Genomic DNA, 24715 nt, shown 5'->3' with positions numbered 1-24715 from the left:
CCGTTTTGTGTTTTCCTCTTTTTGATCAGGATTCTGCTATAAAATCTTTGATCAAAATGTTCAGTAATGGTAGCTGGGCACTGTCCAGTACTTCTGGCCTCATGGCAAAGGAGGCAGTTCATGGAGCTAATTAGCCGCACATTCCATTTCTTCCTCCTAATCCCACTTCTCCTTCTTTTGCTAGCAGAGTTTTAAGGAGCCCTAATGGCACAATGGTTAAGCACTTGGCTGCTAACCAAAAGGTTGGTGGTTTGAAACCACCCAGTGTCTCTGCAGAAGAAAGACCTGGCAATCTGTTTCCATAAAGAATACAGCCAAGAAAGCCCTATGGGGCAGTTCTACTTAGTTACATGGGGTTGCTATGAGTTGAAATCAACTCAGTGGCACCCAACAACAACAAGAGTTTTACAGTCAGCTGTAAATAAATACATTCTCTCCAGTTCCTCACCGTTTTGTTCACTCTTTCTGCAGGCTGCCGCTTCTTTCCTTTTTAGTTAGGTAGCTCATGCTTGGAAATTTTATTCCTGTATTAACTTTTAATTCTTTTATCTGATTTTTTTTTCAGCTATGTTGGTGTTGATTCCCTGGTCCTCCAGATGTCCCAGTCTGCATTCTAATTGCTCGAGTCTGCTCCTCTGACTTCCTAGTGCGGTGTCTAATTCTGTTATTTTATTGTTAATCTTTTGGATTTCTACATGTTGTCTCTCTATGGATTCTTGCAACTTATTGATTTTTCCAGTATGTTCTTGAATGATCTTTTTGAGTTCTTCAACAGTTTTATCAGTGTGTTCCTTGGCTTTTTCTGCAGTTATCCGAATTTCATTTGTGATATCATTAAGCATTCTGTAAATTAGTTTTTTATATTCTGTGTCTGATAATTCCAAGATTGTATCTTCATTTGGGAAAGATTTTGATTCTTTTGTTTGGGGGGTTGGAGAAGCTGTCATGGTCTGCTTCTTTAAGTGGTTTGATATGGATTGTTGTCTCCGAGCCATCACTGGGAAACTAGTTTTTCCAGAAAATCCGCTAAAAAAAAATGCAGTCAGATCCCTATCAGAGTTCTCCCTCTGGCTCAGGCTATTCAGATGTTAATGAAGCCGCCTGGGGAGGGTGGGGGAGGGAACAGAGAGATAGGAGAGTAGCACCTCAGAATATAGCCAGAGTTGCTTGTCTTGCTTGTAATGACTATTATATCTGAGATTCCCGCGGGGCGCGTCGCCTATGTGTGCTGGCTGTGTGGAGATTGCCCCCGGGGGGTCTGGCCCGCTGGAGTCACGGTCAGATCCTCTGCTTCCAGCCCCACGCCCAGCGTCAAGGCTCCCCTACTGGGACGGTGCACTCTCGACTCCAAAATCAGTCGCTGCCTCCCGGGGACTTCTCGTCCCTCCAGCCACGTGGCCGTGCTGCCTCCGAGAACCAGTTGGGCCTCCTCCCGGGGTTAGTTCAGATGGGTGGAGCAGGTCCCCGTGCTTGTGCCGTGACCGAGTGTCCCGGCTGCGACGCTGTTCTCCCCGCTCCAATACCAGTCGTTGCCTCCCGGGGACTTCTCCTACCGGCTGCGTCCCACGCCGCCCATGCGACCCGGCTGGGCCCCTTCCCAGGGTTAGTTCAGGGGGGTGGAGCAACTCTCCGTGTTTATGCTGTACCTGCGTCCAGTCCAAATCCCTGCAGGACGGTTCCCCGGCTCGGAAGCTGCTCTTTCTGCTCCAAGACCAGTCACTGCCTCCCGGGGACTTCTCCTACCGGCTGCGTCCCACGCCGCCCGTGGAACCGGCTGGTCCTCCTCCCGGGGTTAGTTCAGGGGGGTGGAGCAGCTCTCTGTGCTTGTGCCGTACCTGACTGGTACGCTGGCTCCAGGCTCTGGAAACAATCGCTGCTTCCCCGTATTAGTTCGTTCTCCGTCTCTAAATCTGTGTTTGTTGTTCAGGGTTCGTAGATTGTTATGTATGTGATCGATTCACTTGTTTTTCCGAGTCTTTGTTGTAAGAGGGATCCGAGGTAGCGTCTGCCTAGTCTGCCATCTTGGCTCCGCCCCTGATGTATGTTACCAGTTTTGAAGAAGCCACAAACACAGAAAAAAGATGATGATGGTGCCGATGATGACCTGGAAACAGCCAAAAAACTGTATTAACTTTTAAAAAATTTCAAACCTTTTATTATGTGATACTGTTCATAATATGATTTTGAAAACTTGGGAAATTTTACAAAAACATATCAGTATACACAGTCAAGTCCCAGTTTTTATTTCAATTATTAACTCTTTGAATGGTTACTGAGATTATCATGGGTGTTTTATTATAGGACAGTGGTTAGACTAAATATTCCAAAGGTGCCAATAAAATTAGATTATCACTACTCATATTGATACTAAAGATTTTTAAACACCGCTATTAAAGTTTAGATCAGTAGAATGTCTTAGAGGTCATCTATTTCAGTCCTCTCATCTAATGAATGGGAAAACTGAGGCTCTAGAGTAGAAGGGACCCATTCAAGGTCACATACCATGGAAGAGAAGCCAGAGTTAGGACCCAGGTCTTCTGAGCCGTAGGCTAAAACTTCTTCTCCTCTCTGACACATTTTGCCTGATCTCCCTTCCCAATCGCTTCCTTTTTCCCTAACTTTCATTAATTTATGTTGTGTGCCTCTGATGTGCCAGACACTATTCTAGCTCCTTGAATCCTTACAAAAATAGAAAATTGCGTGATAGAGACTTCAATACTCTCGCCTTTTTTGGTTATCATTAGAAGCATTGACCCTAAGAGATTAGTGGGTGAGGGTTGGCTGAGATTTGGCAAATTGATAGAAACTGTGGGTGGAGCTATGGAAATCCTTGATGAGGCTGTGTTCTTCAGTTTGGGAGAATAATAGTAATAGTGGCTAACATTTACCATTATGTGCCATGTACTTTATGCAGAAGTTAACTATCCTTGCAACAACCAGGTAAGGTAGATGTTATTATTCCCATTCTGTAGGTGAGGCTTAGAGACCTTGAGTAATCTGTTCGTGATTATGGAGCCAGTGAGTGGCAAAGTTCGTTAGTGGTAGGAGAGAGGTAGGTAGGTTGATAGCTAGGTGGAGAGATGGCTAGATTCATTTGTTCATTCAGGAAACAGATATTTATTGAGCACCTACTTTGTGCTAGGCATTATTGTAGGACATTCATACTCAGAAAGCAGCCTGATGTGTCTACTTCCAGCACATGTGTTCTGAGGCCTCTCCCTTCCCTCTCGCCTGCTCCTTACATGGGAAGGTTAAGCTGGGTGATTCTTGGGGAGTTAGTTCTGTGTTTGACCTGTCTTCGGTTATTATGTGCATCATCAAGTGCTTTTTTATTAAGTCTCTGTGCACACAGCAGAGTGAGGGGTGAGTTACTGAAATGGCGTTCTTGTCCTCTAAGGAATTAATAACCCTGAGAGTAATCAATGCTTGTAAACAGACGAATTATAAATATAACAGACGCACAGGTAGAGAGAAGCCTCCTTTGCCTCATGTGTCTGTACCTGGATTGCCTCATAGCATCCTGGAATATTAGAGTTGAGGGGGACTGAAGAGGTTTTGTGGCTCTTTCTCTGTCTGGCTCATGGATTTTCTCTTTATAACATCTACTTCTGTTTGCTAACTCTATTTTTTCTATCTTCAATGACATTCTGTTCTATTTTTGGACAGATTCTGTTGTTAAGAAAATATGAACTATTCCTTATTTCACTGTAATGTATCTTCCTGTCACCTTTAGGACCCCTTTTGCCTGAAACGGGTAGAAATCTCCGCCTCCCCACCCCAAGAGTTCGCCTGTTGCTGGAGGCTTCTCACAGTGGCTGCAGCATCTGCCTTTACCACCATCAAAGGCAGCCCTTTGGTGGGTGGTAAAGGAATTTGGCCCCTTGCATATTCATCATCCACCCATCCTCCTGAGTCTCCCCTGCCCTCAGAACCTACCCTTCCCTCCCCCCGCCCGCCGACTTTACACCTAGTGCTCTTTATCCTCACACCCTTCCACTCTATATATATTTGACTAGTTGATAAAAGGTTTTCAGAAGGCCCCAGGATTGTTAAATAATTTGGTATTGAAACTAACATTTCATGATTCTCATTGGCAGGTCCCCGGATCCAGCATCTCTGCCCCTCTGCCCGTTTCTTTTAATGGCACCACTACCTTCTCGCTAACCTTGAAATCCAGAGATCTCAGAGTGATGTTCCCTTTCTCGCACATCCAATGGGATGCCCAGCTCTGCACAGTCTTCCTTTTTTTTCCCGTTCCTTATAACTCCAACACTAGGCCCTGATGCATCTTGCTGTTGTTTAGTTGCTGTCGAATTTATTCAACTCATGGCAGACCTACGTATAACAGAACAAAACATTGCCCAGTTTTGCGCCATCTTCGTGATGGTTGATATGATACATCTTCAGCTTGTGTTATTGTACTGGTTTCCTTCCTTCCTTCCACTTTTATTTACTAGCTCTGTGATTTTGAGTAAGTGCCTTGTTCCCTGTCTGTAAAGTGGGGATGGTGATAGTACCTGTTGTTATTGGGAGTTTGGGAGGGATAAACAGATTACTATCTAGGGAATGCTTAGAATAGCCTGGTGCACAGTAGTTGCTACAGAAGTGTTAGCTATTAATATTATTATTACTTTCTCCCCTCCAATCCTTTGCCAGATCCCAAAACATTCCTTTCATCAAGCTCCACCCCTGCTCAAAACTCTGCAGTCTCCTCAAGGTCTGTTTTGTAGTAGTCTCTAAAGTGAGTGTGCAAGATCAACTGCCAGGATGTAGGCAGAAAACCTATGACAACTGTTGTAAGTTTTTATCTCATTCTTTTAAAATTTCTATTCTGAGTATGTTTTATACTGTATATTATTGAGTGATATTACATAGATATAATTTATAAAATGTGTGTAAAACGAGTACATACTTCCATCAATAAATGAACATACATATATTGGTGGTATGTTAAAAAGTATTTTACTGATACGGTAGTGCAAACAAAAAGGTTTGAGGACTCCTGGTCTGAAAGGTGAGACCCAGACGCCAAGCCTGGCATTTCCTTGCCGCTGGCCCCAACCTGGAAGTCCTGACTCATCTCCCAGTCTCCTTCTCGTTTGATGCTCACTCACTCCCTACCTGACCCAACTTGTGCCTTTGATTTCCGTGTCATTGCTCATTCCTTTACCCTGAGCCTAGATTACCCTCCCTCAGCCTCCCATTTTCTTTTCTTATCCAGAAGTTCACCTTAAATGCCACTGGTTCCATCAAGCCTGTCAGGACAATTCTAGCTTGAAGTGCTTCCTCCAAACTTCTTCAGTGATCTTTGTCAGTACTACTCCTTTGGTCCCTGTCTCTTTCTACTTTGTGTTTTGACCTTTTGCTGTGTATGCTTCTTGGCTCCGTAGATGTTCTGTGTTAATTCTCACATGGATGTGCCTTTAAATTATATTTTACTTGCTGGCTTTATTTTGAGCTGTTTTGTCATTTCTCCCATTTGTCATTTATCTGGAGACACCTATGCTTTTTTGATGACATTAATATATCTATTTTTTATCACAATAATATGTAATTCTTTAAGGAGACGATTCATTTGTTAAGTTTGTGATCTGGAGCTGCTTAGATTTGACAGCGTTCTTTGGCTTGAGGCAGACTTTTATCTATGGTGCATTAATGAACTTTTTTTTGTATATGGATTCATTATTTTCTTTTATTCTAGGTAACCTAAAATTATAACCCCTGTGATTATTGCTTTTATTTCAGTACTTACAGTCCTGAGTTCTGCAGAGCCTCCTGGAAGGTGTTCCAGTGCAGAAAACTGGATTGGTACACAGAGCACATTCATTTAATCTGATTTTCCCCCCTCCTTAAACGTTGTCAGAATGGCTGTTTCATCAGCCAGGTTTCTGCAGCTGTGACAGCAGCGATCATTGGAGATAACGTTGGACTTGGAGCCAGAAGACACAGGTTTAACTCTTGATTCCACCACTTGCTGGTTGTTTGAACTTGACTAAATCATTTTATCTCTAAAGCCATGCGACCTCATATGTAAAATAAGTTTACCAGTCTAGACTTCACTGAACTATTATGAGGACTGAGATAGTACCTATGAAAGTACCTGGCACATGGGAGGTAGTCAATAAATGTCTGCTTAAAAGAAAAGAAAAAACAAAGGGTCTCCTCTCTCCTTAGTGAGCCTTACGATGCAGAGTATATCTGGGGAGAGACAGATTCAGAGAGTGTACCAACCTGACGAACGAAACTTAGGCTGGAGACTGAAAGCCGGACGTTGAATCTGCCTGGTTTCTGGGCTTGTCTCTAATAGAAGGTCTATGGCCTCCCCAGGGAGCATGAGGATTAATTAGTTAATCTTTGTAAAGTGCTTTGAAGGTGAAAAGTGCTATGTAAGTGGATTGGTTGAATTGCTATTGGGGATGTAATAATGGTGGCGCCATATTTTGGCAGTCTTGCCTGTCTTGGATATCAATAATCAATTTCAGAGAAAGTTCTAAGATGTTTTATTTGATGTGAAAGAAAGGATTCATTGTGGAATTTGTGATAACATAATTCTTTGTGTAGTCTAACGAATAGCAACTTGCCATTTCCTCCCAGCACAGGAATACTAGGGTCATTTAAGAAGTAACAGTGTTAACTTCTGGCTTCTTGGAAATCTCCTGCTAAGGCAGTCTGGTTATAAATCCTAACAAGCTCAGGTAGAGGGACAGTTTGCCAGTTTTGGATGCTTTGTGGGTTGTGGACACATGGGCTTTTCTTGATCTGATCCTGCAAAAGTGAAGCATGGTTAGCCAGTGACATGGACCAGTGTCACTAACCAATGCAGAGTAGTACCATAGGCTAGTAGAAAGAGATGTGGCTTAGCCGTGTGGCCCTGGTCAGGTCACTCCTCTGAGCTGTCATTTTCTCGCCTGTTAAATGGGAACAGTAATCTCTGCACTATTCACTGCACATGTTGACACTCCAATGAAATAATGCACTGGACAGTACCTTTAAACTATACACCTACCCGATATTAGGGATAAAGGCCTCAGTCTCTCCTACCTCTGCCGTTCTCATTGTGTATAACTTGACATGTACCCATACCTCATATCCTCAACACAATTGGGGAATCCTTGGCAACAGGAATTGTGCTTTATCTTAGGCAGCTTAGTAGCATGGGCATGGCTGTCAGGAGCCCACAGTGTTGGTCCCACTGATGCCACCAACCAGCATGTAATTGTGGGAAAGTCCCTGCCTCCCTCTGGCCCTCAGTGTTTGAAATGTGGTCTAGGTGATACCAGAAATCCTCTCTCTACCTCCAGCAGCTCAGTAATTTATATTAACAGTGGTTTAGCAAAAGTACCTTTAGAAGATACTTGACAGATTTCTGCTGACTTGATTTTATCTTGCAGATACGATTTTCCATTTATTGGACACTCACAGCATGCCAAGTAAATACTGTGCTATTTTCTAGGGACATAAAGATGAGTGAGATGTGGACTCTGCCTTCCAGAAGCTCAGATCACAGTATTTGTCATAGTAGTTGATGAGTACAGTAATAGAGGTGACTCACAGGAGGGTAGGTTTCCCTTTCTGAGAAGAGCTGGGGAGTCAAGGAAGATTTCACAGAACTGGTGGTACTTGAGCTGAACTTTTAAAGTCGAGCCATAGTTCACCAAGTAAATAAGGTAAAGAAGGAGCATCCATGGCCAAAGGAATAGCACATGGAAGAGCATGAGGTAGCACATCTGAATGGACCCACTCCCAGTTATCATGATATACCAGGCGCCTCCTGGACCGAACCTTGTTCTCTCTTTGAGGAAGCCCAGGAGTCAGGTTCCTGTGAATTGCTTGGTATCTGCACTGGTGTCCACAAACAGGTTGATCCCAAGAACTGCCATATCCTGACATTTCCCCATGAGTCTGTGGCTGTTTATTAGCTGGCACTATATATAACCCATGTGTTGAACATGGAGCCAGATGAAGCTTTGATGCTAAACACAGAATATGTAGTAGATTTGTCTAAATTTAATATGCATTACTTGGTGTTTTGTCTCTTAAGCAAAGTTTTTCTTTGTTAAAATAAACATGTATAAAGAATTTATACAGCGCACATGGTTATGCATATTTATCACAGAGAATCTGTTAATAATCTGTGCCTCTTCGGATTTTGCATTTCTGTTGAAATAACAAATGTGGCACTTGGTACAACCGAATGAGTGTGGTGAAATTTTCTCTTATCTGGGAGAAGAGAGGCCGTATCTCTTTTTCCAAACTTCATTTTCTTCCATCATCTTTATCACTGGCCAGCTTCCCATGTGTTGTGTCTGGGGGGCTGAATGCTTTTCTGCCTCCAAATGATTTTGTCTTTTTTTCTTCCTCTTTCTCTCCTTTGTCTCTAGCACATGTAGACGCTTGCCTTGGGACTGTTAGAACTGCTCCTTTGGGTAGATTCTGAAAGATCCTCTTATGTTACCCGGAGGGGAAAAGACATGAAACTGGCAATTAATTGTGCTAAGATCAAGGCCCTGAAAGACTGTGACATGGGGCAAGTCAGGAGTCTGGGAACTTCAGGGTAGCTAAAGAGATTCCTGAATTGTGTGGGAGAGAGGAGAGCCTGAGAACAAGCATCTGGGCAGAATACAAGGAAATGGGCAAAGGCCATAAAACATAGTTGAAGTTTTGTTTATAGTCATATCCATAACTAGTTGCTATTGAGTTGATTGTGACTCATGGCGACCCCATGTGTGTCCAAGGAGAACTGTGCTCCATAGGGTTTTCTTTCTTTCTTTTTATTCTGCATTAGGTGAAAGTTTACAGAGCAAATTAGGTTCTCATTCGATAGTTTGTACATAAAGTGTTTCACGGCCTTGGCGTCATTCCCCAAATGTGTCAGCACTCTCCCCATTTCCACCCTGGGCTCCCTGGTTCCTTGCGTCCTGATTTTCTACCCCCTCTTGCCTTCTTGTCTTTGCTTTTGGGCAAACATTCCCTTTTTTTTTTAAAAAAATTGTTTTTGTGCTTTAGCTGAAAGTTTACAAATCAAGTCAGTCTCTCATACAAAAAGCCATAACACCTCTCTGTGCACTCCCAGCTGCTCTCCCCTTAATGAGACAGCACATTCCTCCTTTCCACTCAGTATTCCCTGTGTCCATTCAACCAGCTCCTGTACTCTTCTTCCCTCGCATCTTGCCACCAGACAGGAGTTGCCCACATAGTCTCGTGTGCCTACTTGAGTCACGAAGTTCACTCCTTAGCAGCATCATTGTCTACCTTATAGTCTGCGCCAATCCCTGTCTGTAGAGTTAGTTTCGAGAATGGTTCCAATCTTGGGCTAGCAAAGGGTCCGGGGACCATGACCGTCACGGTCCCTCCAGTCTCAGTCAGACCGTTAAGCCTGGTCTTTTTATGAGAATTTAAGATCTGCATCTGACTATTCTGCTCCATCAGGGATTCACTGTTGTGTTCCCTGTCAGGGCAGTTATCAGTGGTAGCCGAGCACTATCTAGTTCTTTGGATCTCAGGCTGATGGAGTCTCTCGTTTATATGGCCCTTGCTGTCTCTTTGGGCTCATATTTACCTTGTGTCTTTGGTGTTCTTCATTCTCCTTTGCTCCAGATGTGTTGAGACCAATTTATGCATCTCAGATGACCGCTTGCTAGCGTTTAAGACCCTAGAGGCCTCTCACCAAAGTGGAATGCAGACCATTTTCTTAATACCTTTTGTTATGCCAATTGACCTAGATGTCCCCTGAAACCATGGCCCCTAGACCCCTGTCCCTGCTACTCTGGCCTTTGAAGCTTTTGGTTGTATTGAGGAATTTTCTTTGTTTTTGGTTTAGTCCAGTTGTACTGGCTACCTCTGTGTTATGTGTTGTCCTTCCCTTCACCTGAAAAAATCTTTGTCTACTATCTAGTTAGTGAATATCCCTCTCCCTCCCCACCCTCGTAATCATCAAAGAATATTTTCTTCTGTGTTTAAACTTTATCTGGAGTTCTTATAATAGTGGTCTCATACAATATTTGTCCTTTTGCAGTTGACTAATTTCACTCAGCATAATGCCTTCCAGGTTCCTCCGTGTTATGAAATGTTTCACAGATTCATCGTTGTTCTTAGTCATTGCATAGTATTCCATTGTGTGAATATACCATAATTTATTTATCCATTCACCCTTGATGGGCTTGGTTGCTTCCAACTTTTTGCTATTGTAAACAGTGTGCTGCAATGAACATGGTTGTGCATATATCTGTTTGTGTGAAGACTCTTATTTCTTTAGGGTATATTCCAAGGAGTGGAACTGCTGGGTCATATGGTAGTTCTATTTCTAGCTTTTTAAGGAAGCGCCAAATTGATTTCCGAAGTGGCTGTATCATTTTACATTTCCACCAGCAGTGTATAAGTGTTCCAGTCTCTCTTCAACCTCTCCAACATTTATTATTTTGTGTTTTTTGGATTAATGATAGCCTTGTTGGGGTGAGATGGAATCTCATTGTAGTTTTGATTTGCATTTCTCTAATAGCTAATGATCGTGAACACTTCCTCAAAACATTGCCGTTTTGATCTCAGATAATTATTGTTCCAAGGAGCACATTTCTCTTGGGTGTTATTGTTTATTTTAAGGGCTTGTGCATTGTTTGGCTGGAAGGTGGTCTCTGGGAATGGCTTCAGTTCCAGGTCAGAAGTGTTTCTTAGGGCCATAGTCTTGGGGATTCTTCCACTGCCTGTCAGACGTAAGCTGGTCTTTTTTGTGTATTTGATTTTTTGTTCTACATTTTCCTCCAACTCTGTCCAGGACCCTCTGTTGTGATCCCAGTCAGAGCGGCCAGTAATAGAGGCTGGGCACCATCTAGTTATTCTGGTTTCGGGGCTGTGTAGGTTGTGGTTCATGTAGTCCACTGGATTCACTTCTCCCTTAAGTCTTTGGTTTTCTTTCCTCTTTTGCTCTGGATGGGAAAAGACCAATAGTTGTATCTTAGATTGCTGCGCACAAGCTTTCAAGACCGCAGACGCTACTAACCAAAGTAGGATGTAGAACATTGTCTTTATGAACTATGTTGTGCCAATTGACGTAGAAGTCCCTGAAGTCTATGGTCCCTTGTCTTTGAGCCTAGGAACTTCATCCCTTATGTCTAAGAGGTTTCCCTGACTCTGCCACTTGTGTGCTCTATTGTCTATATTGATATAAGAGAAGCACCTGCATTTAGAAATATCCACTACCAAATCTGTATCTGCCAGTGGTATGGCCCCTTACATAGGGTTTTCAGTGGCTGGTTCTTCAGAAGTAGGCTGCCAGGCCTTTCTTCTGAGGTGCCTCTGGGGGGAATTAAACCTCCAACCTTTTGGTCAGCAGCCAAGCACATTAACTCTTTGTATTACCCAGGGTCTCCAGTCATAGCTATATCTATAGAAAATGAAGAGTATAGGCTTTAGAATCAGACAACTCCAGATACTAGTATTCACCACTTGTTTGATCTTGGGCAAGTAATTTAAGCTTTCTGAACCACAGCTGCCACATCTGTAAAAATGTAAGTACTTGTACTTTCTTTATAGGAGGAGGATAGGAAGACTTCTGGTACATAGTTAAAAAAAAAAACACTGTCGTCAGGTTGATTCTGACTCATAGAGACCCCATACGGTTTCCAAGACTGTAAATCCTTATGGAAGGAGACTACAACACCTTTCTCCTGTGGAGTGGCTGGTGGGTTCAAACTGCTGACCTTCTGTTTAGCAGCCGAGTGCTTTAACTATTGCACCACCAGGGCTCCCTATGGTACATACTGAACAAACAAACAAACAAAAAAACTCATTGCCGTTGAGTTGATTCCGACTCACAGAAACCCTGTAGTAGTTGGTGCTAAAATAAATGTTCACACTTTCTCTTGTAATTCATTGCTTACCCATGAGAGCACAGTTGTGGAATGTAGCCTTAATTCAAATAACACTTATTTTTAGAAACTGGCAAGGTGTTTACCTGGGGCCGAGCAGACTATGGTCAACTAGGGAGGAAGCTGGAGGCTCATGAAGGCTGGAAACAAGAAAAACAGGAATCGTCCCTCCTCTGCTTGAAACCACGGAACAGCGTGCCTTCGTCTCTGCATTGCTTAACAGGAGCAACTGAGGTAGGAAGGGACTGCTCATGGATGCATCTCTTTTCCTTGTCTTTAAGTGAACCATTTACTGTGGACCTCCTCTTTGCCAGGCATTACGATAGATTCCAGGTAAGAGTCTGAAGGGATCCTTGCCCTCAAGATGCTCATGGCTGAATATGGTAGATAAGGCAGTTACTCAGACAAGTATATTGTAAGGCAGATTGTGTGATAACTCCTTTAGAGTGGTTCTAAGTCTTCTGGGTTCACTTCAAACAGAGAAATGAATTCAGGGTATAGGGATTGGGTTATGCTTTGAGGAGAACATGGCTTTGAGCTGTGTTGTGAAGGATGGGCCAGACCCGAGTAAGCAGTTGTGATAGAGAAGAGGACTTTTAGGTGGATGTAACACTGGAACAGAGTCTTGGGGGTAAGAAAGTGAAGAAAGTGTCTGGGGTCCACTGGTGGTTCAGTTTGGTTGGAGCATGGGTTGTCTGCGGGGGAGAATATAAGATAATATCAGAAAGATACGTTAGGACATGATCAAGGGGGCTTTAATACTGAGCTAAATATTTTGTACTTCTGTTTATATTTCCCAGTGTAGAAAACATTGTAGTTCAGTTGCTTATTCAAGCCATTAGGTTCCCTGAAATGTTTTGAATTTCTACATTTAAGGCAGGAGTCTTAATTTCTCCAGGGTGTGTGTTTTTGTTACTGAATTTTGCTTTACTGCTGTCCTTAAAAAAAAAAAGGAAAGATGAGGTTTTCGAGAAGAACAACGATGGCCACGCAGGAAATGTACCTCTGAACTCAAGTTGGCTTAATGAAGGAATTCAGTCTTCTTTCAGAGTCTGTCACAAAAATTAATAAGCTGGAGAGATTTCTGTAATTAGCATTGGACTAATTACAACCCTCTCCATACCTAGAGGGCTTCCCTTCCCCAGGGGCCTGCCTGGCCTCCTCCTCCTGGATATGTAGGACGGTTCCCAATTTTTGCTTCACATTCCAGTCCTGGTCCTTCTGGGCCCTTCCTTAGTGCCAGGTTGAGTATGTCTTTCTCTCTCTCTTTTTCTTCAATTGAAAATGTACTGAACAGTACCACAAAGACAGTTTACCACGGTGATAATAATAAAACCATCCATAAACTTGCCACCCTAACACAACTGTATTCCTTTTTGCATATACACACGTACATACTTGTACAAAGTTGTAGTGATAGCATTTATGATGTTTTGTATTCAGTCCTGTTTATTTTGTCATAAATGCTTTGCTTTGTTTCCTCTTGGTCTTTAAAACGATCATTTTAAATGGCTGTATAACATTACATGAGTCGAAGATTCTGGAATTTTCTAAACCATTCTTTGAATATTGGACATTTAGAATATTTCCATAATAATTATTATTATTATTTATCATGGTGAACCCTGTTGAAGTGTTTCCTTAAGTTACAATCTTGGGGATGAATTACAGGGGCAAAGGCCATGAACATTTTTATGGTATTTCTTTATGTATCTCTTGCTATACATCTCTAGATTCTGTTTGAAAGAAGTTGACTACCACCAACAGTGAATGACGGAATGTGGTATTTAAACTAGTATAGTCTACTTATTGAGTTAAGGTACTGAGAGCCTGGTACAAAGTACTTTAGAGTCTTTGTCTTTCCCAGAACTTTTAAGACTTTGTGGTTGGGCAGCATAGTGGAGGAGGTAGGGAGTCTTCATAGACATTTCCGAGCTTCTGGTTTTATTGGCAAGATAAGGTTAGTAATACTTACCACATATGGTCATTGGTGAGGATTACATGCAGAGTCCTTGGCATGTACTAGGCACCTGGTAACTATTGGTTCTTTTCTTTTCTTCCTCTTTGAAGCCTTTTAATGCCCCATGGTGGCTACAGTGTGTAGCACTGTGACAGACATGACCAGTACATGCATACAGCCCAAGAGCCTGATATTGATGTGACTTTTATTTGCTTCTTAGCAGGGCAGTGTGGGGAGGGGTCAGCTTGAGCTCTGAGTCCCTTGGTAGCTTCATTTCAGTGCTCCCTTCCCTCTCTGCTCCAGTCACTGGGGGTGTATACTCTCTGGTTTCACCGAAGGTTCAGACTCTAGGCTGTTTCCTTTTTGTAAATTGGGTTTGGGAATTATCTTCAACTGTTGATGCCCAGGTCTGGCCTATCTGTCGGGCATCTATTTGCTTGAGGCTAAGATAGAGCCACGTCAGTGGGCAGCTGTAAGCTGCAAGCAGTGGATTTACCTTGGAAAAGACAAGAGCTGTATTAAACTAGGTGCTGCCCTAGTCAGGGGCTTGGCGAGGGGAGGTATAGTGTCACCTGGGGACACAGGAACAGCTTTGGCTAATTTGGTGATTCTTGACGTTCAAGGACCTGAGTGTGGCCCATAAGCTGATTCGGTTTTCTATGTCCGAGGAATAACCAGGGTTGGAGGAGTGAGCGCTCTGGGCTGGGGCCTCACATAGGGTGTCTGGACAGAAGGGTCCAGAGGGACAGCCATGTGGGAAGGAGAAGCACAGGTAGACAGCTGCACTGGGTAGAATCATTCCTTCCTGTGAACAAAAGAAAACAAACTCAAAGTTACTTAGTGCTTACTGTGGGCCAGGCATTGTGCTAAATGCCTTAAACTTATTATTTCATCTTCACAATAAACCTGTGTGCCGGTGCCATAATCACTGCTTTACAAATAAGGAGACCAGGGCTCGGAATGGTTAACTCGCTGGCCCCGGATCACACAGTAGATAAACAGTGGGACTGGGACTTGAAGTACTTAAAGAGGCTCACGTACTCTCTGTATGCATGGAGTAAAATTAAGGGTTGTGCTTTTGCCTGTATCCTATTCACTGGGTGTAAGTCTTCTGGAAGTCTGGGATCAGGGTCTCAATTCTTTTCTTCTGAGCTGTGTCTCGTCTCTAGTTTGTTATTCGAGATTTTACACCTGACAGGCCTTCCTTTAATGTTCTTACACTGGTAAAAACAGTGTGTTTTATGTACTTTCAGCTTTGCCTTATCTACCGGGCCTGCAGCCACTGCTGGAGAATTCCAGGAGCAGTACAGCGATTGGGGTAACCCCCCATGTGTGAACAGTCTGGTTTATTTGCTGCTTAACAGCAACATAGACCACAGCAGTTTTTTGCTTTTTAAGCCTCAGGTGGGGCTGGTGCCTGCACATTTCCTGTGGGACACTGACTTTAAACTCTGCCCAAAGGTGGAAACCTGCATTCCATTGTTGGGCAGAAGTGCTTGTGCTTACTTAGTGGGTGCATTTGGGGGCTCCCCAAGATTCTGAAGTAGTTGGAGTTGGGGACCTGGTGTGTTAGTGGAATAATCCAGAGACCTTGTCTGAAGGTAAACAGCCTCAGAGGGAATGAGAAGTATATTGACAGTTAGAAGGCGTGGGTTCTAGCTTTGGTTCTGCCCTGAGTGAATCTGGGCCTTTCCATCCCAGGCCCTCAGTTTCTCTATATGTAGGTTAGGGATGTTAGACCAGATGATTCCTAATGTTTTTTATAGATCTAAGAGTCCCTTCCATTTCTGGTTCTTATTTCATGGAAATGATCGCTACTTGAATTTGTAATGAATAGCCTGATTCCTGCCTCTTGAATCCCTCCTCATTTTCATAGCTGGGGTCTATGTGGTCTGTGTGCTAGGGTCACTTAACGCCTAGCTTCTAGCTCAACTCTGGCAGACCTGGGAATGTTAACTAATGCAGAAGCTCCAGGGTTGATACCTTGCCCTGGCTCTCTTCTTTGGGTTCTAGGCATTGGCCTTGTTCCTTGTTCCCAAACCCTCCTGTTACTAGTTTAAGTTGCTGGAACTCAGTGTGGTGCCTCTGCTCCTTAGTCCCTGGGGCTTAGCGTGGTGCCCCTGCTCCCTGTTCAGTCCCTCGTTTTTCTGGGACCAGTGTCCTGCCTGGTCCTCCCAGGATTTGCAGTTTGGCTTTGACTCCCATCTCTGAGGCTGGGCCCTTACTGCCTGGGGCAGACCTTGATGATACCACCTTCCTGGATTCCCTGCCTACTACCCTCTCCACTAGCTCTGTGTGCACTGTCCCACCTTTTCTGCTCTCCTGAATCTTTCTGATGTTTACCCACTTCTTGGCTTTGGGTTCTTGGCCATGCCATGTTCAACTCAGTAAACACTGATTGACACTTGCCTTATGCCAGTGTTGGTCAACCATTGGTGTTGGGTGGGAGGTGGATACAAAGATAAAGAATACATGATCTTTGCCCTCAAAGAACTTCGAAGCATGTAAATAAATCTGTACTGTACAGAGTGAAAGTGCTGTTAGAGGCCAAGGGGGCAGTAAAGATGAAATGATTAAATCTGAAGACACTAACAAAAAAGTGATGTTTGAATTGGGTTCTGAAAAATGAATAGGAGTTTAGCAAAGGTGGAAGGACATTCCAGGCCAAGGGTACAATATGAGCTAAAATAGTGAGCCTAGATCTGCTTTTATTTCCTGATGCAACCAGGATGGCTGCCCATTTCAGTGGTCAAGCTTAGTTTTGCAGTCCGGCTGCCTGTCCTAGCCTGCCCCATCACTGACATTCATCCTTCTGATAGGAGTTCTGTCTAAAGGAAAATAACTCTCACAGATTTTATCTCATTTGATCCCAATGTGATGTCGTGAAATAGACTAGAATAGGAGTGATTATCCCCATTTTTATAACTGAGGAAACTGAGGCCCAGAGAAGTTAGCTAGGAACTAGGAGAAGATCCAAGACAAACAGCCTCATTCCTAGGGTTTCTGAGGGGCTGCTCTGGGCTCAGTCTGCAGTCATGGTCCTGAATCATGTTCCTGGTTTAAATTCTGCCCACATTTGGTTGAGGAACATCCGCTCCCAGTAAGGGAGCTCTGTGTACATGTGCATGTGTGTAAATACACACAGCCATTGGGGCAGGAGCAGGAAACATGTAAATAAACAAGAGTTGAACCAGGGATGGATAATTGTCAAGCTCAGATGCCATCCGCCCTCATTTTGCTGCAGGACTAAAACTGTTTGGTGGAGGATCAACCTGTGCACAGGGTCTAAGTGAAATCTGTCAGAATGAGTGGGAAAGAAGCTATTTTTAGTTTGCAGAGTCACTCGGCTGTGTTAGCTGAGGTTTGAGCCAGTCCCCTATGCTTTCCACAGTGTTATTTCTGAAGGAGACATACCACTTGAAATCTGTGTAAAACCCATTAATGAACCTGGAAGTTTCCAGAGCATCTTTGTCCTGTAGCTCCCTCAGAAGGCTGCCTTTCCTGAATGACCTTCCTCCTTTCCTATATTTAATGCATTTCTAATTTTAAGTTTGTGTCAAGACTGTGGGACTTCGGTGTCCTAAATAACATGGAAATCTACCACCAGCAATCAGCTGAGTCTGGAGTGCTCTGACAGGAGTTGAGCGCAGCCTGAAAAAGCATTCCCAAACAGCTCTGTGGTAAGTAACTTGGAGCATTGTTGCCATTCCTAGAGGAGCAAGAGGTCTCTGAGACTATGGGGCCCGTGCAGCCCAGACCTTCCAGGTGTAGCAGAGGGCAGTGTTTTCAAAATGGGGCAGCAATGATCAAAATGGGATAGCAATACTCACCCAAAGACTATTCTGCTAAAGATTAGAAAATCTAGTGCATCTGTGCTTTAGCTGCTGACATAGCAGGAGAAGAAATGATATAAAACAAACCTCAAAGCAGTGGACTAGATTTGTCTGTGTGAATACTCAGAAGACGGAAAGAGCCCCCAGACAGGGCTGTCATGTTTGAGAGAGCTGGTAAAATATATGATACACCAAGCACTTGTTTTTGTTGTTGTTGTTCGTTGCCATTGAGTCGATTCTCATTATTATTACCTGCTATTTTCTTGTTTATGTTCATCATCTCTGTCTTCTCACTAAAATATAAGATCCAGGAGAGCAGGGGCCTTGTCTGGCTTGTTCAAAGCTGGGTTCCCAGTATCTAGAATCATGTCCAGCACCTCATAGGTGCTCAGTGGATGTTTACCAACTGACTGAATGAGAAATGAAGGAAAGAAATGGTTTAGGGGGACTGTGCCCCTCTTCATCTCTTCTCTCTCTTCCTACAGTTTGTGCTTCTCAATCTCAGGCCATTCAGGAGTAGGCATTTCCACGTTTTCAGGCACGTGATTATCAGATGTCCTGCAGAGCAGGAGAACAGACAGGCTGTGACCCTGTAATATGCTCAGAAAAACCTTGGAGTTTCTTACAAAGGCCACTATTGATGATAAGGCTTATATGCTTTTTACACTTTATGGTTTATCTGAGTACTTTCACTCATATTCACCTTCAGTTTTCCTTCTTTAATTCAACAGATGCTTATGTATGTCTGTCTATCCAAGCACTGCATGAGACAGAAGGGGGAAACAGGACAGTGGACAGTTCCTATTTTAGGAATTTATAAGCTAGTGTCAGGGCTAGGTTCACTGCAGGACAAGGCAGAATGTAACAAAGGCTATAAGAGATTCTGACCATGATAATACGTTGATCCTGTCCCTCCCCATGTCATTGGGGATCTTTCCTGTCTTGCAAATTCTGTCACTATGATTCTCTTGGATTCTGCAGGGTTTGGAATGGGGCGGGGGGTAGTTGGGTAGGAGGTAGTAGCTGGAAAGTCTTCCTGGATTGGAAGCCTTGACATTAAATTAGTTCCCAAGGGAGAGAATGTAAAGTAACAGGGGAATCTTGGCAGGATCTTGCATTCAGGAGGAAAGCAGGGGAAGCACAGCCAGATAGAGATTGAGTATTGATGAGAGAGGAAGAAAGATAGCCAGGAACTGCAGTGCCGTCGAAGCTAAGGGAATTTCAACAGGGTCCTATACTACAGTGAGGCCAGGGAGGCTGGCCTGGATTTAGTGATGGGGTGGTTGTGGTGATACTACTGAGAGCAGCTTTACTGGAAAGGTGGAAGCTGAAGTAGGGGCCCAGGAATGAATGCATGGTGAGAAATATAGGCTCGAAGTATGAGCTACCCTGGTAGAGATTCAGTGGCCAGAGAAGGCTGACAGGAAGCTCAGTAACTTGAAAGGAGAGCTTGGTTGAGTTAGTTTGGTAAGCATGGGGAAACCTGAGTGTATCAGAAGGTTGAAAGGAAGGATTAGAGAGAGAGAGAGAGCTTAAGAGTAAAGATGCAAGAGTGAGGGGTATAGCTGGAGCAAGGCCCCCCGAGGAGATGATAGGATTAGGATCACAGGTTAGTTCTGACAAGAGGGAAGGACATTTTTCCTTTCAACACAGGAGTAAAGAAAAAGGGGTATTTGAAGACAGAAATTTGAGGCAGAAAAGAGAAGAGCTTTCACTGAACAGTGTACATACCTTTGTCATCATATTATCAGTTTTATTTATTCATTCAACAAATATCTACAATGAGAGGTGCCAAGAATACAGAAATCAAAGTCAAAGTTGCTGCCTAGTACTGGTAATCCAGTAATTATTATATCCATTTACAAATCAAACTTTGAGCTCTCTGAGGGCAGGCACTGTCTTATTTATCTTTGTACTGTTAGGGCCAAGCATGGCACAAAGCGAATGATCAGTAGAAGTGCTGAAAAAAGTGTGAGAGCTCCTGTTGGATGGCTTAAATCCTCCTGGTTATATTGAAAGTGGCATTGTCTGCTGGAGTGATGAGGTTAGTGCGAGGAGGCCACTGGGGAGGGACTAGTTTGCTTTCCTCTGTAATGGATCTATCCTGCCCCATCTTGTGACTGCCTGGAAATAGAAGAAGAAAGACACTATTATTGGCTCTGATTCCTGCACAGCAGGTAGGACGGATGTTGCTGTCTTATTCTAGGGATCAGGAAGCTGAAGTTCAGGGAGAAAGCTGTCACTAGCCCAGGGTCACATAGTACATGGCAGAGCTGGGACTTGAACCTGGCTCTCAGACCCCTCATTCTTCTCATTGCGAGTTCTGTACACCAATGACTTCCTTTCTGGAAAATTCTGACCAGGATGTGACCCTGGGATCTGGCTTTCACTGGGTAGTAATGGGCCCAATGGAGACCTGGTGGTCCCCTCCAGACTCAGAGTCTGGGACAGCATCTTTTGAGGAAAAGTAGTAAGGAAATAAATAGCCCCAGTGAGAATTGGAATGGTGAAATTTGTTATGATTACGGTAAACCATAGTCCTGGCTGGAATTGGAGATCTGATGATAGAATAGACAGAGACTTCGATGTGGGGTAAGACTTGGATTGGAGTTTCTACTCTGTCAGCTGTAAACCATGTGACTTTGAGTCAGTTGAAAAATCCCCAACCATTAGTTTTCTCACTTATAGGGGGGAGGTAATAATCGTCTGCTTTACTTTGCCCACAGGGTTATTAGAAGATGTAAATAAGATATGTAAGGACTTTTATATAAAGTGCTACACAAAAGGCATATTATTCGGTTCATAGCATTTGAGCCACTATGCTTTAGATACAGGTTTTGTTGTAAGTATGAGTCAGAGATGCTCTTCTTTGTTATTTGCTTGAGCTCTTTGGAGCTACATAGAACCATCCTGGATATAGCGGTAGGCACTTCTTAGAATCAGAATTAGTGAAAATAGGAGAGCCCAGATGCATGATAATTCATACCCAATCTCCATGCAGTGCTAGAGAGCATGAATTCCTGTTGAGGTAGCCATCAGCATCGACAACAAGAATGTTTTGGTTTCTCTGAGCAGCAGAGGAAATTCATCAGCACTGATTTAAAGTCTCAGTGACCTCCTGTGTCACCACCATGCTCTGCAGCAGTATGACTGCCCCAGGCCTTGCCCAGGGTCGTCCTAGAGCTGACCAGCTGTCTTTTGTTGCATTTGACCTTGAAAATGAGGCTGTCCCAGGGTGAAAGTAAATCATGTAGAGGTTTGGAATGAAAATAGAAGCCAGTGAGGGTTTAAAGGAGTCTGTAATGGTATGAGGGGAGACATGCTAGGTCTGTGAAGGCTGAGTTAGCTGTGCATGAAGTGATTGGCCCGGGGACAAAAATGACCTTCATTTCCACCACTGTTATTCTAGCTTGGGTTCTGGGTAACTATTGTCTAATTATAGTGACAGCCCCTTAGCTGGTAAGCCTTTGTCTCTAGTTTGACCTCACCCAATCTGACCCCTATCCAACTGCCAAAATGATCTTTCTAAAATTTAAATCAGATTGTGCCATGCCTTTACTTTTTAATGGCTTTACACCCAGGATGAAGTCCAAAATTCCTGGCTTGGTATAAGAGGATCTTGATCTGGCCCGTCAGAATCTCCAGGCTCAAGTTCTATTGGTTTCTCCCTTGTATCTTACAATTTATCCGTACCGAACTAATGAAAGCATCAAAATTTTTTGATATTTCTGAGTCTTTACATGCGCTGGTCAATCTGCATGGAATGCCCTTCTTTTGCCCTTGGCTGCCTGAACAACTACTATCCATCCCTCAGTGATGACAAGGACATCTTCTATTCATCTTGGTATTCCTGTCACTCAGCCTGACAAACATGACTCTTCTCTATTGAGTTTTTCTCTGCTTAAAGTCATTACCCACCTTTCTTGGCCCTGCTGACCTGCTGTTCCTGAAGCCTTTTTCTCCCCTCCCCAGCCCTTCTCATCCCTGAGCCATCTTGAGATTCCCAGGATGGAATATGTTGGATTATTGGAGGCCTGCCTACTTGACTGTGATAAACCCTGGTCTCACTTGTGCCTTTCTTAAATATCTTCTTCCTCCCACATTGGCCTCATCCAGACAGCTGGACTTCTCTGCCGATTCCACTTGCACAGGTATCCTACCCAGAGCAGAGCCTGGGTTTTGCCAGTCTTACTGCCTGGGGATTGGACTCTGTGCAGTGGATTCTCAGTCACTGTTTGGGATCTTGTTCTGAGTGGCTGATTCCCCAGTATAATGCTATCTGCTTGAATCTGAGGGTTACTGCCGTTCAGAGTACTGCTGTTTGAAGGCCTTCCAGTCAATGAGATCTCTTTGACGTTGATACTGGCCTGAATCACACTTTCTTTGTCAGCCCCTCTGGGTACTTTATATTGTTTGGCTGCCATAGGAGTCAACCCTGTAGCCACCCTGAAGACTATTCTCATCACTTCCACCTTCTTTTTTTTTGCATGTAATGTCTTGAGCCACTGAGGTCATAGTCTGGTTGGCACCCCTTGAGGTGAATAAAGAGAAAATTGCTCTTGTTGCTTCCAAGGAAACAAAACGAGCCCATTGCCTTGGGATGCAGCCATCAGAACCCAAAGACCCTCAGGCTGTTTGGTAGAGGGACCACTGAATTAGGACTAGAAGGAAGAGGTCAGTCCTTGCATGGTTATGTAATTCCCTTCAGTGACACAGTGGTTCTCTCTGGGGACACTGTCAGTGGTGATGGCAACCTCCTGCATCCACAGATTGTTGTTTGGAAGAAAGCTCTTCTTACTGGGATACCTGGTATCACCCAAAACTGGGGAGACTGGCTCTGTGTAGCAGAAATGGAAGGAAGCAGAGATATCTTTGCAAAAACAGAAGCTGCTACAACAATCAATTGTGAAGCCTCTGGATTTTCAGAGAGGCCAGAAGTATAAGAAGAAAGCAAAGCAGGAGGGAGAGTGGAGGCACACTGACAGGTGCTGGGAGGTCACTTCGTAGCCCCCATGGGAACCTTTCCGTGTACCACTTCAGGAGAACCAGCTGGCTGGGAAGGCTGCTCATAAATGCTGAACAAAATGTATGTGGTGTTGTAGCCAGAACTCCCAGGATTAGATGAGCAAAGTTCCTCACTCCAGAAAAGTAATTTAGTCATTCTTGAATGTCTTCTCCATGCTTTTATTTCCTTGTGGTCTCTTCTGGGTAAGATTTTTTAATAGCCTGGAAAATGCACGTCATTTGAGGACAGGGTGCTTGTGATAGTTAATTTTGTGTCAGCTTGGCTAGGCTGTGATGCCTAGTTGTTTGGTCAAACACTAGATGTTTTTGTAAAGGCATTTTGTTGATGTGATTGACATTTACAATCAGTTGACTCCAAGTAAAGGAGATTACCCTCAATAATGTAGGTGGGCCTCATATAATCAGTTGAAGGCCTTGAGAGCAAAACTGAGGTTTCTGGGAGGAGAAGGATTCTGGCTCAAGTCTTTAATATAGATTTCCTGCTGGAGTTTCTAACCCTCTATCTGGCACCTGGCCTAGGGATTTCAGACTCAAGATTGCCAGAGTTTCTAGCCTATTGCTTGACTTATGGATTTTGGACTTGTTAGTCCCCATAATCTCATAAGCCATTTCTTTAAAATAAATCTCTCTCTCTATATATACATGGACATATGTATATATATATGTATGTATGTCTGCATGTATGTATGTATATACGCATGCGTACCTATATACCTATAGACACGCAGACACCCCTTCTTTTGGTTCTGTTCCTCTGGAGAACCCTAACTAATACAGGTCTGTATGAAGGAGTGACAGACAGGGTACGGACTTGGAAGAATCCTTGCACTGTGGATCAATCCTTGGACAAGCTACTTCTCTGAGCCTCAGACTGTACATCTGTCAAATAGTTTTCAAGAATACTTTTTAGGTCTACCTTTCCTAGTTGTTGTCAGAATGATGTTGTGAATGTGAAAGCATCTTACAAACTATGAAACAATAAACAAATACAAGTTTTGTTAGTAAATTTCTTTGTCATACTGAACTTTCTGTGGGTTTTCAGGAAACTTTAATTTCTTGTAGCTTTTTGAAAAGTTGTCATAGAGATGAGTTTGATATGAATCATTTCCGTGATTCTTGTCTTCCTCTCGATCTATCAGTACTTGTCAAGTAACCAGGGTGCATTTGTTACATAAGGAGTTGTGGACTTGGAATGTGACAACAAGGAAGACAGAGTCCTAATAAAACTTTCTAAACGGAATGTGATTGGTAGTATAAATCACCTACAGGTAAGGGCTGAGGACTTGTAAACAGAGAGATACAAAGGCAGTGTCAGAGAAAAGAGTTGTTGCCTAGGTCTCTTTCGAGACTGGCAGAACTTCTTAGAGGAGATGAAATTTGAGGGCTAGGGGAGACTAGAAGGCTAGAGTTTGTTGGGTGATAGGATCATGTCTCTTTAGGCTCCTGGAGTGCCCAGCAAAAGAGGCTGGTTCCTTCTGAGGTGATAAACATGGGGATAATATTTGTAGGCTAGAGTTTCTGTGCTGAGCTTTGGCAGTTAAGAAAGAATTGGTTGGGAAGAAAAGGAATTTTTTAAATAAATAAATAATAATGATAGCAATCATTTGATGAACATTGATTGTGTCCCACATTTTGGGCTAAGCACTTCATAAACATCACTTTTTTACTTCCTATGTCCCTATGAAGTAGTATACTATTGTATCCCCATTTTATAGGGGAGGAAACCAAGACTTGGGGAAGTAACTTGTCTAAGGACATAGCTAGGAAATAGCAGAGCTAACACAGTGTCAGTGTTGTGGATTAGAGGACTTAGAAGTAACTGAATGGTGGTTTTCCAGATTGGAGGACACTGTGAAATGGTACTTACCTTACCCACTAGAAGTCCACATGGTGCCAGAAGAGGTAGAGTCTGTGACAGCTCATTCTTCCTTCGATGGTGCCTGGGGACAGACTAGGGAAGGTGAGCAGAGCTCACCAAGAGGCTTTCCTTCCCTAGAAACTGGGACAGTAAAGAGTGCCTTTGAAGAGTTGGG

General features: G+C 43.5%; 1 protein-coding gene across 2 annotated transcripts in view; it reads left to right on the top strand.

The window, feature by feature from the left end:
• Positions 1–24715, top strand: part of SERGEF (secretion regulating guanine nucleotide exchange factor) — a 267435-nt gene that overhangs the window by 68125 nt on the left and 174595 nt on the right. Inside the window, exon 9 of one of the 2 annotated variants that reach the window (XM_049890589.1) lies at positions 11932–12197. In XM_049890589.1, the coding sequence (XP_049746546.1) occupies positions 11932–12197 (266 nt within the window). The remainder of the gene's footprint in view (positions 1–11931; positions 12198–24715) is intronic. The other variant, XM_049890590.1, reaches the window with a different exon arrangement.

The sequence above is a fragment of the Elephas maximus genome, chromosome 7, assembly GCF_024166365.1.
Source record: "Elephas maximus indicus isolate mEleMax1 chromosome 7, mEleMax1 primary haplotype, whole genome shotgun sequence".
NCBI lineage: Eukaryota > Metazoa > Chordata > Mammalia > Proboscidea > Elephantidae > Elephas > Elephas maximus.
This window is presented reverse-complemented; position numbering and strand designations above follow the sequence as displayed.